The sequence below is a fragment of the Halichoerus grypus genome, chromosome 5, assembly GCF_964656455.1.
Source record: "Halichoerus grypus chromosome 5, mHalGry1.hap1.1, whole genome shotgun sequence".
Classification (NCBI taxonomy): domain Eukaryota; kingdom Metazoa; phylum Chordata; class Mammalia; order Carnivora; family Phocidae; genus Halichoerus; species Halichoerus grypus.
In genome coordinates, this window is record NC_135716.1 from 105,236,046 (window position 1) to 105,253,315 (window position 17,270).

Below are 17,270 nucleotides of genomic sequence, written 5' to 3' on the forward strand. Positions count from 1 at the left end.
GAAGGCAGACGCTTAATGACTGAGCCACCCAGGCACCCCGAGTTCCACAGTTTTTGTGTGAATGTTAACTTTTGAACTTTTTGATGCCTTAATTTAAAATGAATGACTAACAACGAGAGCTAGAGCTTGATTGCAGTATAACTAGACTTGATTAGTTATTTGCTAGCTTAATCATCTGACATGGTTTTAAAAGATATGCTTTCCTCCATTTCTTCTTTTTCTGACATGTTCTTGGAGTGACACAATAAAAAGACATTTAATGACTAATTTGTTAAAAAAAATTCTTAACACAGACTCCTTATTCTAATGATTTTCTTACAGCTAAATGTTTTCCAATTGGATTCTTCTCATTTTATCTGAATTTTACTTTGCTTTAATTAAATATATTGTTTTGACTAATATCACTTTGCCTCTGTGGTCCACAATCACAATAATAATTAAATATTCATGCAAATACAAGAATTTGCTTTTTAAATAATAAAGAATACATTTGTTTTGAAGTTTTATCTTTGAGATGTATGTAGAACATGATATAAGCAGTCATCATACTTTTTTTTTACTAAATGCCTCTTTTTCAGGCAAGAAAGAAAACTATGTAAATATCATCAGGTTTGGGAATATTTCAGTTAGAGAATCAGGATAACTTCTCTTTTAATTTTTTAAACTAATTGGTTTATCTTTGTCTGGGACGACAAAATGCAAATTGTGATACTTTTGTTTTATCTTCTGTATTGTACCCACCGTCGAATATGAATATGAAAAACTTTAAAGAATCCCACAAAATTGGTGCGAGTTTTTCAGTGCTTGAAGACCTCATAACAGAATATAATATAGTTCATTATCCACGTTACATAATTTTAACTTAAATGATTCCATGAATAACTTCTGATTCTCTTTCATAACTATGCAGTCTGTTGGCATAGGTTGGCTAATGAATTAAAGTATTACTTTGAAAAAAGGCTGTTTCTTAAATCATTAACTGGAAAATCCGTCAGTAGCCATTGTAATGCAAATAGAGCTTCACCCTTCATGGTCAGCATCTGACCATGGATAAAGGAATTGCTGGTTTACTTCTCTCCCTGACTACATTTGTTATATTTTCCTAATGATTGACAGGTGGTGGCGCCTTGGTCACTTCCCTTTCTGGGCTTACACTTCACTTCTTGCTTTGATAATTCCCAATAGCCTTTCCCACTTGGCTTCCTTCCTTCCCCCCTCCCTCCCTCTCTCCCTCCCTCCCACCCTTCCTTCCTTCTTGTTTAATCTTTAAATTTTTATTATTTATTTATTTTTTAAAAAGATGTTATTTATTTGAGAGAAAGCGAGAGTGAGAGAGAGCGACAGTGAGAGAGATCGCAGAGGGAGAGGGAGAGGAAGAAGCGACTCCCCACTGAGCAGAGAGGCAGGGCTCCATCCCAGGACCCTGAGATCATGACCTGAGCCGTAGACACTTAATGGACTGAACCACCCAGGTGACTCCCCCCACTTGACTTTCTTAAAATCATAATGTTAGGCATGAAGGTGATCCTGAATTTATTCTGGTTCATCTGTTATATTTCACACATGAAGAAGCTGAGACAGAGATTAAGTAAGTGGATTGACGTCATTCAGCTAAACAATGCATAGCGGAGACTAGAAATCACGTCTTGTTTCCACTTTGACCTGGCAGGAAGTCAGTGCCAAATAAATATTTGCTAAACTGGGCTGACTCTTCCCCTATACCATCCTTTAGTTGAGTGGCACATTACTGCATTTAACCTTCATAATAATTTGGCTAAGGTCACATGGTTAAAAAACTATGACCTTGATCGTCTCCAGCAAATCTTGCCTGGTCCTAAAAGCAGGTCCGCCCCTGACAAAACCACATGAAAGCCATGTTTTTTTGTTTTTTTTTTTTGTTTTTTGTTTTTTTTTTAAAGATTTTGTTTATTTATTTGACAGAGAGAGATACACAGCGAGAGAGAGAACACAAGCAGGGGGAGTGGGAGAGGGAGAAGCAGGCTTCCCGCAGAGCAGGGAGCCCGATGTGGGGCTCGATCCCAGGACTCCGGGATCATGACCTGAGCCGAAGGCAGACGCTTAACGACTGAGCCACCCAGGCGCCACCGAAAGCCATGTTTGAATAGAAAAATTCTCCTACTGCTCCACTCTTTAGTACTCTTTTTTTTTTCTCCCAGTTTTATTGAGAAATAATTGTTATAGATCACTGTAATATGTTTAAGACAGTTATTTTGCTAAATATTGTTTCTTACAGTAATTAACCATTTTCAAAATTTTGTTTTTCTTATGACTCTATAGAGAAATTTTGTGCTTCTCTTATACATTTTTTTTCAGACGCTCTTGATTTGTTTATTTGTTCTTTTTGCTTATCCTTAAATGGGAAAAACTCTACCTAGATTTGATGTTTGATAAAAGATAGGGGTATGTGGTACCATTGGACCCTATACTATCTACTTATAGCTACTGGTGGAAGGTGCAGGGCTGGTTGAAATGTGTAGCCCCCAGCATAATTTCTGGTGTCTAGCAGGAATTCCTGCAGTTTAGTGCTGGTTCAGTGTGGGGTTTGTAATTTACGTGACCATAAAAGAGTAATTTATTCTAGTGATTCTAGGGGTGCTTTTATTTTGTCTAACTCCATCTCTATGGAGAATGAGCTGCTCCTTGGGTTCTGCCCATCTGCAGCCTCTCCATAAGCTGACTTTTTTTTTACTGCTATGTAACATGTCCCTGCCATCCTCCTCTAGCCTTGTTATATGCGGTGATTTGCAGGTTCTAAATATAAGGACCAAGTGAAGTGATTGCTATAGGCTACAAGAGGGTGGGACTGACGTAAAGTAGCTGGTTTTCTGTTAGGCAGATGGTAAGAGGCTGGTAAACTGGATGAGAGAAGAATATTGCTTGGATTGACAATGGTGTTTCTTAATTCAGAAGTAACTGGGCTATGGGTAATAGAAATATTGTTTCTTGCAATTGGTTCTCTGTTATCCTTAGTTTTCAGTATTGCAAATTAAATTATCCACCGTCATGATTAATTAATTAATTTAAAAAAATATTTTATTTATTTATTTGACACAGAGAGAGACAGCGAGAGAGGAAACACAAGCAAGGGGAGTGTGAGAGGGAGAAGCAGGCTTCCCACTGAGCAGGGAGCCCGATGCGGGGCTCGATCCCAGGACCCTGAGATCATGACCTGAGCCGAAGGCAGACGCTTAACGACTGAGCCACCCAGGCGCCTCTGTCATGATTAATTTAATAGGAAATTGGGAGAAGTCATATCAGAGACTTATTTAGATGATGGTATTTAAATCCAGAAGAAACATTTCTTATTTGTTCTTTAAGCTTCCTAGGGTAAAGTAGAATAGAATCTTTCGCTTTTAGTGGACTGGTTTATTATTTCCAAATCATGCTAACGAAAGCTAACATTTATTTTCTTCCTTGTAAGACTTTGGGTTGTAACTTTATTTTATTTTTTTGTATCTTCATTTTATTAAAACAACTTGAAAGGACGGTGTTAGTTTCCTAATTTTTCAGGTAAGGAAGTGGAGGCATAAGTGATTTGGTTAAGGTCTCATAATTGGTAATTGGTAGAGCCGAGATGCAAATCCAGGTCAAACTTCACATATCATATTCTTTTTATTACATATTTTTGAAAATATGGTTAGCTGTCTTGGTGTTGACACCAAGCAGCCATCTAGAATTACTATTCTGTGGTATGAAAGCTTTATATTTTAATTACGTTTGAAAATAATGTGCTTTTAATCTTCTTTTTGAGATGGCAGTTCTTGGATTTACCCTTGGTACCTTCATACTTGTGTTGCACATTAGTTCTGTGGCTAATTATCCCAGTGGAAAAGTAGGAACATCATGCCGTGGAATGGTTCCTGAACATGGTCATACTGCGCACCCCAATCCTGTTCACAACATTTCAGTGAGTCAGATGACATTCAGACCAGGAGATCAGATCGAAGGTACTGTGCTGGGATTAACTATTTGCGTTTTGAGTTTCACTCTTTTCCTGTATGTGGAATCTGTATTACTGAGGGATTTATACAGTGTCATTTAAATCTGTTCACCTGTTTTCATAAGAGACCGCCATCTTACACTTCTCATTTTAACTGCTAACGATGACTATATTACTTAAGTGGTATATCTGCTCCCCAATCAGAGTATGTTTTAAGTACAGTTTTATCATTAGTTAATAGATCTTTTTTAACAGTACTATTAACTCAATAGAAGAGGAAAATAAATTTTCTTTTGTCTGGTTTAAGGTGTAATAAACCCTTCTTCTTGGTTCCGTGTAAACTCTTGTGTTTTTCTGATTCTTCTGGTGAAATATGGGCTGTTAAAGGTGTGTCTATAACAGTGTTTTACAAACTATTTTCTGCGATTCCAGAAATGCAAAATATTAACAAACTTTGACAAAAAGAGCGTATGGAAAAATAAATTTGGAACCCTCCGTGTGTTACATATAATGTACTTCGGAGGGTTTCGTCCTGCAGAGTAGGATGTTAAAGGCCTTGGCGATTTTCAGTAGAGAGACAAGTATTTACTTTCATTCAGCATTTTTCAAACTAATTTGGCCCCATGGACTACTCCCTGACCATCGCCTACCTTTTTTTCCCCCCTTTGGAATGGCTATTGACATCTCACGGAGTGAATGTCCTGTGGAACACAGTTCACAACTTCTTTGGCTACAGGATAATTTCTACCATATTCTCTCCTGGAGCAGTTTTGTATATGTACACCAGATTCGAACTGTGAGTGCCTCCTCTGAATAGTTTCCTTTTGGGGATGTTGCTAAACCTCTTAAACATCTTTTTGTTTGTTTCTCAGTTACCTTGTCAGGGCAACCATTTAGAGGCTTTCTCTTAGAAGCACGGGCTGCTGAGGATTTGAGTGGCCCTCCTGTTGGCTCCTTCACATTGATTGACAGTCAGGTGTCACAGCTTCTGACCTGTGAAGATGTACAGGTTTGTGTTATGTTTGACATCTGTTGGTTTGCGTGGATCTTTTCACTACAGGGTGGTGGTTGTAAGATAAACAATGACATTATCCGTGTATTGCAGACATTTAAGTAGATTCACACTGATCAGGCTTTCCCCCTAAGTTTTCCTATTTGCAATATATTTTTTACACATCAGCATCCTAGAAAAGACAGTAGCTTAAAGAGTTTTGATATTTTATATAGTATTGACTCATATTATATTGATTATAAAGGGTGTTAGTATTGAAGATAGGATTCTAGAGTCGGACAGAGGTCTAATTTTTATCATTCATTCATTTAATAAACATTTATTATATCAGGAACTGTCCCAGTGTGATATGGCGATGAGCAGCTAGACTTGTTCTTTGAAGAGCTCAGAGCATTACACATAGGTAGAACATATGGACATATGATGTATGATACATAAGTAGAACATAAGGATATAGGACAGATATACAAGAACACCTAAGTAGACTTAGATTAGAAACACACAGGATGGGTAGGAAGCATAGCAGGGAAAGTCACACACAGGCTGGAGGAAATTGAGAGAGAGCTCCTTGGAGGAGGTAGTCTCCACATCAGGCCTCAAAGAATGAGTAGGAATTTGCCAGGTGAGTGAAAGTGGGAAATGAGATTGTTCAAGGGGAAGGTATTCCTAAAATATAGTGCTCTGTATGTGGGGGCAGGAATTTTTTCTTTTGATGACTTTTTTGTGTTCTCTTTGTTCCTATTAATGGAAGGGATATAAATTTATAGTATAAATGAATAAGGAGCAGGCCCTATATAGCATTAACATACCCAGTGTTCATAACCCTCTGCAGTTCTTAAATTTCTGTGGACTCTAATTTATTCACAGAGCCAGCTGCTAATCTGGTATCCACTAGCCAATATGTATTTGTTGAGTTCCTGAGTCCCTGTTCTAAGTAGAACAGTCTTTACCAGGGTGTCAGCATCACCCAGTGATAGATTACTTTGCAAAATGATAGTCGTTCCAGCCATGCTCACTCCAACCATGAGTGACTGAATGGTCGTTCTTCTCCATTTTATTTCAGGGATATGCTGTGAGTCACACAAGTCCATCCAAGAAAACAAAAATTAAAGTCTACTGGAATGCTCCAAGCAATGCTCCAGATCACGTAAAGTTTCTGTGAGTAGGAGAGCTTACAAATCTGCAACTAGTAAAATTGAAACAATAACTGTCTATATCATCTTTGATACCTATTGGACATTTACCTGTACAGGAGAGGTTTGGTGTAGTAATGACACCACGTCAGTGAGATAAGTAGTCATTTTGCTTTTTGTTTGATTTTTTTCCACCTAGCACAGGACCTGGCACCTAATAGGCACTTAATAGACATCTGTTGAATGAATGAAATATTGCAGTGCCTTCAAACTAAGAGGCATCAATTACTACTATTAATACTTAATATGGTGTATGGACTGATATATTTTTTTTTTGATTTGCTCTTGTCTTAATAGGAGAATATGAAAAAAAAATCCTGAAATTTGGGTGACTTTTTTGTAGTGTTACAACTTGCAGATTAGATTGTCAGAAAAGTAAGATGGTGTATGCCCTCAGAATTATGAAATTTGGTAGAATTAGAAGTCCTTACTTCTATGTGCAAGGGGAAGTGGACTGTCATAAAGCAGTCTGATATTCCTGAGTGGTGTTAGAGGCATATGTTTTAAGGAGAATTGCTCTCTTGGCACGTCTCTATTTTTTGTTCCACTTTGTACACAGGTCCCAGCACACAGTAACACAGCTTCGCACCTGTGTGTTGTGTGGACTGTGGCACCAGTAAGAGCTGATGGTTGCTATATAGAATAGCTTCTCCCCGTAGCTGCCTGCTACACATGCCCTGTGGAATAATTTGAACAGCACATTCTGAAATGGGTAGTAGTAGTAGTGTGTTCTTTATACGTCAGGGATTAGAAATCTGTGCAGTTTAGTCCCTAGATCTGGCATTCAGGACTGCCGTGAGTATGCCCAAAGAGCGGACAAGGAAGAGAGGAGAAGGGAAGAAAAGAAAGATCGAGAGCGAACAAGAGAGCAAGAGCAGTAAAGTTCATTTAGTGATGAGGTGGAAGAGTCATTGGAGATTTGCCTTAGACAAAAGCAGTAGTACTGTTAGGTAGTATTACATTGTGTGTCCCTACTTTATTCCTTTTCTTCCCCCCTCTTTTTTTTTTTTGATTTGGTTATGATGGGCCACAATCAGGGTTCTGTTTGATCTCATTAGTACTGAATTTCAGAGTCACAGTTGTTGAGAAGTATAAAATCTACTGGGTGAAGATTCCTGGTCCTATAATTTCACAACCAAACGCCCTGCCTTTTACGACACCTGAAGCTACAAGAGCCCCTTTGTCGACATTCCCTCCGGTCTCCCATCTAACCAAATCAGTAAGTAACATTTTTATGGTTTCACCAAATGCAATCTGTAATAACGGTGTCTTTGGAAATTGTGGTTCTAGGCTTGGTGAAGTATGTAGAGAAGTAGCTGTACTGGGTCACGGTAGTAAGTTTTTGGGATTTCTGCAGGAAATCTGAAGGAAGTCTTCATTGCAACATTATGACTTACAGGTCAGAATAAAGGCAGTGCAAGATCCTGCATGTTCGAATTGTGGATCTGACATTCATACAGAGTCTGTACAGCTAAATATCAAACGTGGAAGAGGAAGATTAAAGCTTGGGCTAAATTTAGACAGGATTTGGAGGAGAATCTTGAAATGGTGATGTAACTCTTAGATCTGATTTCATGAAAGCCAATGAGTACTGGGGGATTCTTTGTGCTGAACTACAGAAACTCTTCTGCAAACTCATCAGCTAGAATTCATTCAGGCCCTCTGGTTCAGAAGAATGATGACTGAAAAAACATATCTTGTAAAGGGTAATGCATACTGGAAACATTAGGAAATTTTCACTGAAAGAAGTTCTGATGTTAGACTTATTAATTCAGAAGTGCATGTAATGAAAAATGTCTTACAGCAAGTTATTACAGTTGAAAGAACAAACTTGGGTTTGATTCCCGACTTGTTTACTTTCTGTGTGGCTTTGGACAAGCTACTTAATTCTCAAGGGCTCAGTTTCTTCACCTATAAAATGAGAAATCTTAATATCTAGCTCTTAGTATCATTATGAGAATTAAAACAATGTAATGAATATAAGGTTTCTAACTACTTTGCACTTAATAGAAATTCTGTAAATATTAGTTCCTTTTTTCTTTTCCTTCTCTTTTTTGTCTTTTTATAGCTCTTTGTTCTTGTAGGGAAGACTAAGTAAAGCACTTGTGCTCCTATGTAATGTCTCATTTTGTTTTCCTTCTACATTTTGCAATGTATGATGATTTTATTTGACTACATTATTATGAATGTTACACTTTTGACCATATAATTAGATCTTTTATTTGCACTTGTCTATTTAGTCTTTTTTTTTTTTTAAAGATTTTATTTTTAAGTAACCCCTACACCCAACATGGGTATTGAACTTACAACCCCAAGACCAAGAGTTGCACCACATGTTCCACCGACTGAGCCATCCAGGCACCCCTCAGTTTACTTAGTCTTAATATTTAATTTCAAAGCTGCTTTAGGGGAGTAAATAGTCATTTTGGACCTGAGCTTCCTGATAGGAATCTACTGACAAAATTGTCTTTCCATATATTCACATAAAAGGCATTTGTTTTCAGAGCTTTTATGGTATCTCTGCACCAGGTTTGTAACCTCTGATTATAGAACGGTTTAAAAGAGTCATGAGATTACAGCATTTGTAGAGCTAGAAGAGACCTCAGTGTTCGGTCCCTGTTGTGTAGTTGAAGGTATACAAGAGAGACAGTAAGTTCTTTAGCAAACATGCTGGAGTAAAGGGGAGAGCAGAGACCAAAAATCCAAGTTTCGTAGTGGCTTGTTTTTTCCACTCTACTGTGACTTTTAAGTTCCTGTGAAATAGTAAGAAATATATATATATATATATATTGGTCTCTGCCGTGGTTCCTGCTAATATTTGGCCATTGACCCCAGTTCCTGATACAGAGCTCCTAAATCTCTTGTAATTTCCTGAGTGGTAGGAATACCTTTTGTTCTAATGAGGTAACTCTGGGTGGGCTCCTGGATGAGGGCAGAAAGACCAACCCATGGGGGTGCCTGGGTGGCTCAGTCGTTAAGCGTCTGCCTTCGGCTCAGGTCATGATCCCAGGGTCCTGGGATCGAGCCCCTCATCGGGCTCCCTGCTCCGCGGGAAGCCTGCTTCTCCCTCTCCCACTCCCCCTGCTTGTGTTCCCTCTCTCGCTGTGTCTCTCTCTGTCAAATAAATAAAATCTTAAAAAAAAAAAAAAGACCAACCCATGCTGGGAACTTTCTACTTCACTCTCTATTTTCCAGAGATGAAAGAGGGGCTGAAAATAGAGTCAATAATCCATCATGCCTCCACGATGAAGCCTCTATAAAAATCCCAAAAGTATGGGGTTCAGAGAGCTCCCAGATTGCTGAACACATGGAGGTCCTGGGAGGATGGTGCCTTAGGGTGTGGAAGCTCCATACCTCTTGCCACATACCTTGCCCTGTGTGCCTCTTCCATCTGACTATTCCTGGGTTGTATCCTGTAATAATACACTTGGCACACCTGGGTGGCTCAGTTGGTTAAGTGTTGGACTCTTGATTTTGGCACAGGTCATGATCTCAGGTTGTGAGATCGAGCCCCACGTGGGCTCCGTACTCAGCAAGAAGTCTGCTTGAGATTCTCTTTCTCTCCCTCCCTCTCCGCTTATGTGTGCTCTCTCTCTTTAACTCTCTTCCTAAATAAATAAATAACATCTTAAAAAAAGAAATAACACACTGGTAATCTAGTAAGAAAGCTGTTTTCCTGAGTTCTGCAAACCATCCTAGTATATTATCAAACTCGAGGAGAGGGTCATGGGAACCCCAATCCCCTCCAGTGGGAACCTGGAACTTGCGATTGGCCCTGAAAGGAGCAGTCTTTTTTTTTTTTTTTTTTTTTAAAGAATTTATTTATTTATTTGACAGAGAGAGACACAGCGAGAGAGGGAACACAAGCAGGGGGAATGGGAGAGGGAGAAGCAGGCTTCCCGCGGAGCAGAGAGCCCGATGTGGGGCTCGATCCCAGGACACTAGGATCATGACCTGAGCCGAAGGCAGACGCTTAACGACTGAGCCACCCAGGTGCCCCTGAAAGGAGCAGTCTTATGGGACCGAGCCCCTAACTTGTAGGATGGAACACTAACTTCAGGTAGATTGTGTCAGAATGGAATTGCGATGTGGGATACGCAGTTGGGGTCCCCAGAGAACTGCAGAATTGGTTAATGTGGGAAAACCCGCCACACATTTGGTGGCCAGAAATATTGGTAGAGTAGAAGAAATGAGAAGTGTTTTTTTTTTTTTTTTTTTAAAGATTTTTATTTATTTATTTGACAGAGAGACACAGCGAGAGAGGGAACACAAGCAGGGGGAGTGGGAGAGGGAGAGGGAGAAGCAGGCTTCCCGCCGAGCAGGGAGCCCGATGAGGGGCTCGATCCCAGGACCCTGGGATCATGACCTGAGCCAAAGGCAGACGCTTAACGACTGAGCCACCCAGGCGCCCCTGAGAAGTTTTTTTTTATTCATTTCCCATTAGATTTAGTTACGTAGTATTTAACTCTCTTCTGAAATACACCCTCACAGCGCCTTCTAACAAGATGACTGCACATTTGCTCTGTCAAATTGTAGAGCTGACATTTTTTGATATGCTTCCTCTTTTTTGCCATAAGAAGCTCTGAATTAAGTCATTGTAGATTGTTCCTGTTTTTCCTCCACTAAATTGTTATTATTTGGAGTGGTGGTATATATAGGGATAACCATTTTTACTTATAATTTTAATATCCAATTTGAACCTGAATTCTAGAAGCAGAGTTCAGGATCTAAATATAAAAACTTGCTAAGAGTTTGTCCATTTGCTTTTTAAAAGTCCATTCTAAAAACTCAAGGGTATCCTTTAGGTAAGAATGTCAATGTGGACTTAAATATTCTCTAAGATGTTTTTCAAAATTTGCTAGAAACTTTGCTCCAGAACATAATTAATGTGAAATATTTTGGGTATTAAAGTCCTTTTAATTTTGTGTATTAAAATCCTTTTAATACTCATGCACATTATAGTCCAACTAATGTTGTCTTCCAGATTTTAATTAAAATTAATTAAGTTTAAAAGTTCACAACCTAACTACTACTTTGATCATTTCTAATTTGGGATGTGTCTTTTGTTTCCTTCTTTGAAATATCTATTATGAGAAGATATTCTTGTTAAAATTTGTGCTTCCAGGTAGTGGCTCTTTTATCATGGTGAAATGAACTGCTTGGTTGGTAATTAAGACTTTTTCTCCCTGTCATTTTTCTAGTTCAGTGCTTCAGATTGTGGGAACAAGAAGTTCTGTATTAGGAGTCCTGTGAACTGTGACCCAGAGAAGGAGCCGGCCTGTTTCTTCTTGTCCTTCACACGAGATGACCAGTCAGTGGTGGTTGAAATGAGTGGTCCCAGTAAAGGCTATTTATCCTTTGCGTTTTCTCATGACAGATGGATGGTTTGTATCCCTCACTTACGTAAGTGGTAATGAAAGAAAATTACTAGAGGGACTGTAATCAGTGGCGGTGTACTTGTTGGTTCTAGAGTCAAATGATCACACTTAACAATGGGAAGGGGAAGGGGAAAGCAGGACATGGTAACTTAGAGCAGATGCTGACCTAAACATCTTTGGGTATTTCATGTTTTTAACAGTTGTGCAATTACATAGCTCTAAGAACAGGCCATCCTACGGAGAGTTAGGAAAATCACTCTATATCCAGTGGACTTGCCAGTGTATCTTTCTGTCTGTCTCTGTCTGTCTGTGATAAAAGCAAGAAGTGCAGTTAAGAAAAGTTGCTCTGCATAAAAGTCTTATGTTATTTGTGATGCTTTTCCAACCCTCGTTGTTTTCTTGAGTGGCCAGCAACCACAGCATGGGTTGCTGCCTCGGTGTCCCCATTTTGGTAGTCATCGGTGCCTATCCCAAACAGAGAATGACACCTGGTGTGTCCAGGCATAAATATATTCTTCACCGGTAGGCTCCTTTGTCAGATCTAGGGAAGGCAGCATTTGTTTTAAGCTGATTCTCACTCTCCCTGGGTAGTGCTGAATGGATTAAATGGTTCTATAGATGGCAGCCTTGTGCTGTGGTGTGGAAGACCCAAGTGCTGCAGAGGCATCCTGGTCTCCCTGAAGGAGGGCAGGAGAGTATGGGCCAGGACATGTGTGAGTCCTGTTCAGAGCAGAGTTGGCGGGGAGGTTGGGGATGACTACAAATGGAGAAAGCCTCTTACTTCCACGTTAGCAAAGGCAACAGGTCTTTTCTAGAGAGGTTTCTTCCTGTCAGGTTTTAAACTTAACATCACTTCTTTAGGGAATCCTATTTCAAAAAAAGGAAAGGAACGCTGAGATTCTGTACCAGAACTAATATTTTCCCTAAAAGTGCGCTCTGATTGCATTGGTCCTTGTATGCTGCTTGCAAGTTTTGCAGGAAGCCAGGGGTAAAAAGTTACACCTAGATATTTTACTATATGCGTATGCATATGACCTAGATATTTTACTATATAGTCCTTGAATGCACCCATTATTCTCTTTCATTAAGCAAAATGTATATCTTAAACTTATGAGAGATAAGATCTGTCATATGCTTTTATTTTTTATTATTTTTTTAGAGGGGGAGGGGCAACGGGAGAGGGAAAGAGAGAATCTTAAGCAGGCTCCATGCCCAGTGCAGAGCCCGATGTGGGGCTCGATCTTATGACCCTGAGATCATGACCTGAGCTGAAATCAAGAGTCGGACACTTAACCATCTGAGCCACGTAAGCTCCCCAGATATGTCATGTGCTTTTAAAAATAACATATAAGGAATTATAACTCTTTCTTTTTTAAAGTTGTTTCTTGGGAAATTTTATACTTGATTGAATGATGTTACAGTAGTTCAAAATGTTTTCCCCATTTCCCTTTGTAATTGTCATCAGACCTATAGCATATTCTTTTGGGTATTTGCAGTTCTGGCCAAAATGAACCAGGTTTGGCGCCTAAGGGGGATGATGAGACTGGATTAAAAATAAAATGGGACTACACAGCAATAAGGAAAGATGGTGGTAGTGCTTGTTGTGTGAATGTGATGGAACTGGTTATGAAGGAAATTCTGAAGATGGCCCCCCTCCAAGGATTAACAGTGGTGGTCTCGTTGGAATAAGCATGTAGCTTCATCTCTAACATACAGTGCTCATTGAGATATGTGCTCTGGTCCCTTAAATAGAAAACATTGCAGTCACTTTAGAGTCAAACTTCATGCAATAGTATATTCACATTTTTCTTTTTCTGGTCACATAAAATCTGTCAGCGAGAGGAAGAGACAGTACTGCTGCCCTGGGCGTGGTGATGAGGAGCCCATAAGTAGACCGGTGGTTTCTGTTCTAAGTCGTAGGCATCGATGGCACAAAAGCATTTGTCTTTACTTCAAGATATATTTATCTTACTTAGAAATCTTATGTTTCTAGTATAGTACTCATCAAAAAATGTTTATAAAAAAGACTTAATTATGCAGGTGCAGTTGATTTACAGAGCAATCTTACTTAATGATTAAAATCATCTGTACACCTGTTTGCCTAAATTGGGGGAAATAAATCATCCTCAGAAAATATTTTTAAAGTGGTTATTTCTATTTTTGGTTATTCAGAAAATTTTAGGATACTTTTATGACCTGCTGTTTCTTTTTAGTTCCTAATATAAATTTAAATACTGAAGGTATCTGATGCTATGAATACTAGCTAAATGATACCTTTTTCAATTTTACTTGTGAATTAATGATAACAATTATTTTGGTATTAGACTTCATCACTAAAATTGATGAAAAGTATAATTTTCCATATTTTTGCTAAGAATGACTTGCTGATGTCTGAATTTTAACTAAATTTCAAAGTATACACATATTCCCTATCTCAGATACTTTATTAAATGATACAAAGTGTATCAAGAAGGCATACTATATATTAGCTTCTGTTGGCTTCCTTCTCCTGCCCAGTGTCATCTTGCTCTGTACAGAATTTCTTAATGTTGAGTTCTAGAATGTTCCCAGTTCTGGCCTCTCTTGTACTTCAGATTGGGATTTCCGGTGGCCGGCTGATCTTGTCCAGATGAGTATTCCTGGACAGCACTAACCATCATTTATAAAACTGAACTTAGTATCTTCCCTCCTCATGTTTCCTGTGTTCCCCATTCTTGGTGATCAAAAACAGTAATAAAAAAGCAGTTACCATTACTGATTTCTTGCTTCTTTTCAGAAACTGTCCTGGGCAGTTTATAGACTCTCATTCATTGCTGCCACCATCTTCTTTGGTGTTCAGGGAATTTGGTTGTGACTTAGATTCTTCCCTTTTATTCACCTCAGGTCCTTCTTCCTCCTGCACACCCCCAACTTTTTGTTTTGAGAAGTTTTAAACCTACATGAAAGTTGAAAGAATAGTACAACAAACACCAGTAAGTTCTTCATCTACACTTGCCATGTTCTCTCCCTCTCCTTCCCCCACCACGTGTGTGTGTGTGTGTGTTTGTATGTTTGTGTGTAGATTGACTTATGAAGTGTATATAAAACACACATTTTTTCCCATCCATTTGAAAGTTATAGATATCTCATGACATTTTATCTTTAGAATTTTTAGCAAGTATCTCCTAAGAACAAGGATATGCTCCTATAATTGCCATAATATCTTGATCACATTGAGAAAACTTAACAATGATATAATAATTTTATGCAATATAGTCTATATTCCAAATACCTCAGTTGTCCCCATAAAGTCCTTTATAGCTGTTCTTTAAAAAAATTTCTGACCCAAGATCCAATCATTTATCACCCAATACATTTAATTATCATATCTCTTTGATCAGTTACCCTACCTAAAAAATCTTTTTTAAAGATTTTATTTATTTATTTGAGAGAGAGAGAATGAGAGAGAGCACATGAGAGGGGGGAGGGTCAGAGGGAGAAGCAGACTCCCCGCTGAGCAGGGAGCCAGATGTGGGACTCGATCCCGGGACTCCAGGATCATGACCTGAGCCGAAGGCAGTCGCTTAACCAACTGAGCCACCCAGGCGCCCTACCCTACCTATTTTCTAGACTTCTTTGTAGTCCAATTCTGTAGAATGTTCCACAGTTTGTACAGTAGATTCAGGTTAAGATTTTTGGCACAAAGACTGCCAAAAGGGTTTGTTTCTATCTCAGTGCATCATATCAAGAGGTGTGTAATGTCAAATTAGTCCATTATTGATGATTCTATGTTTGATCACTGGTATCTGTCAGATTTTTCCATTGTGAAGGCATATTTTCTCTCTTTTTTTTTTAAAGACAGATTTTATTTATTCATTTGACAGAGACAGTGAGAGAGAGAGAGACAGAGCACAAGCAGGGGGAGTGGCAGGCAGAGGGAGAGGGAGAAGCAGACTCTGCACTGAGCAGGGGGTCTAATGCGGGGCTCGATCCCAGGGCCCTGGGATCATGACCTGAGCCAAAGGCAGATGCTTAACGACTGAGCCACCCAGGTGCCCTGAATTTTCTCTTTTTAATTAATAAGTAATCTGTGGGGTGATACTTTGAGGGTGAATATTCTGTTCCTCAATAACATTTTACCAAATGATTTTAGCATCTATTGCTGTTCCTTTCCTGAAACAGTTATTACATTTGTGGTTACAAAATGGTGATTTTCTAATTTATTTATTAACTGGTGTTCTTCTAAAAAGAAGAACTTTCTTTTCTCTGCATCTGCCCTTCCCTTTTGGTGACACACTATGGACTAATGAATTCCTTTGGTCTATTGTGTTATAGTTTATCATCATCATTCTTGTTTTAGATGCTCATATTAACCCAAATATGGCTCCTTCAGGCTGTTTTTTTTGTGACCTTTCGATGTGTCTCTGTTAATTTTTTGGTGTGTCTTTGTTTTCTGGTGAAACAAGATGTCCACTCATCTTATACTGTTTTGCATTTTTATTTCTCAAAGGAGGTCTGTTTCCTTTTAATAGGAATAGTGTTTAAAATAAGTCAAGATTTGGGTGCTAATATGTTCATTGCTACCAGTCTTCCAGATTTTTGATTCTGTCTTTGACATACTTCTTCATTCTTTTTATTGTATCGTCACTATCTCTGACTTGGCTTACACCTTTATTGTCATTTCCAGATCGCTGCAGTGACCCCTCACTAGTCCTGCTGGCTCCATGATTTCTCCTTTAAAATTTTTAGCAATTTTATTCCATTTCATCTTTCAACAGTCACTGTTGTTTTCTTCCTGGGCTACCACGGAGATCATCTCAATCCTATCCCCAGAAACCTTTAGTAGTTATAGGAAAAATGTTCTTTTTTCATTAGCATGGCTTTCAAAACTCCTCAAAGTCCTTGTTGGAATTTCCAGCCTTACCGTGTATGTGTGTTAGCTAACATAATCACCTGTTCCCTAAAAGTTTCATATATTTTTTTATTTCTATGTCTTTGGTCCTGGAAGTTCCTCCTTTTGGGAAACTTTTCCTTTAATCTCAACTCTACCTTATCAACATATAAATATTTTTTATTCTCTAAGGCCTACTTACTATCTTTTCTGATAAGTTTTTTCAAACCTTTGGCTCTACGTAATTTGTGCTTCCGTGGTACTTTGTCTAAACCTGTTTTATCATAATTCACATAGTATTATAACTGTCTCTTCCATTAAAAAGTAGTCTTTGGTTGTAAGAACAATCTAGTCATCTTTATTTTTCCCACAGTAACCCACACAATGTTTTCTGAACAGAGTGCATTCTAAATGCTTGATTCAAGAGAAACAAATGGGAGACAGAGGATCTGTCCAATTCAGAAACTTGGTGGAACTTCTTACATGTGTGCTTCTATGCTCCATACTTGGGGTTTCTAGAATTGCCTGGAGCCTAAGGTTGTAATAGCAACCTTCTCATACTCTTCACTGTAGAGTAGTGAGGACTGAGAGTTACTTCCTCTCCGTCCCCATCATTCTCTCCAATATTTGAGAGGTCTGTCTGCAGTGAGTTAGTATGGCAGTTGGCCTATCATCATTTTGCCTCAAAATCAACCGTTTTGTTATATTAAAATTTGTTTTATTAAATAAAAAAAGAGTTTGTATACCTCATAGATTTTGAAAGTGTAGAGAAAACACATTGTTTAAATTAGAGATCAGTGAACTTTTTCTGTAAAGGTTCAGATAGTAACAACTTTAGAATTTGTGGGCATATGGT

At 38.6% G+C, this 17,270-nt stretch overlaps 1 protein-coding gene across 3 annotated transcripts in view; it reads left to right on the plus strand.

The window, feature by feature from the left end:
• Positions 1-17,270, plus strand: part of FRRS1 (ferric chelate reductase 1) — a 48,127-nt gene that overhangs the window by 10,742 nt on the left and 20,115 nt on the right. For all 3 annotated transcript variants that reach the window (XM_078072713.1, XM_036069547.2, XM_036069548.2), the window contains exons 2-6: positions 3,773-3,968; positions 4,834-4,970; positions 6,037-6,131; positions 7,238-7,385; positions 11,368-11,550. In XM_078072713.1, the coding sequence (XP_077928839.1) occupies positions 3,773-3,968; positions 4,834-4,970; positions 6,037-6,131; positions 7,238-7,385; positions 11,368-11,550 (759 nt within the window). The remainder of the gene's footprint in view (positions 1-3,772; positions 3,969-4,833; positions 4,971-6,036; positions 6,132-7,237; positions 7,386-11,367; positions 11,551-17,270) is intronic.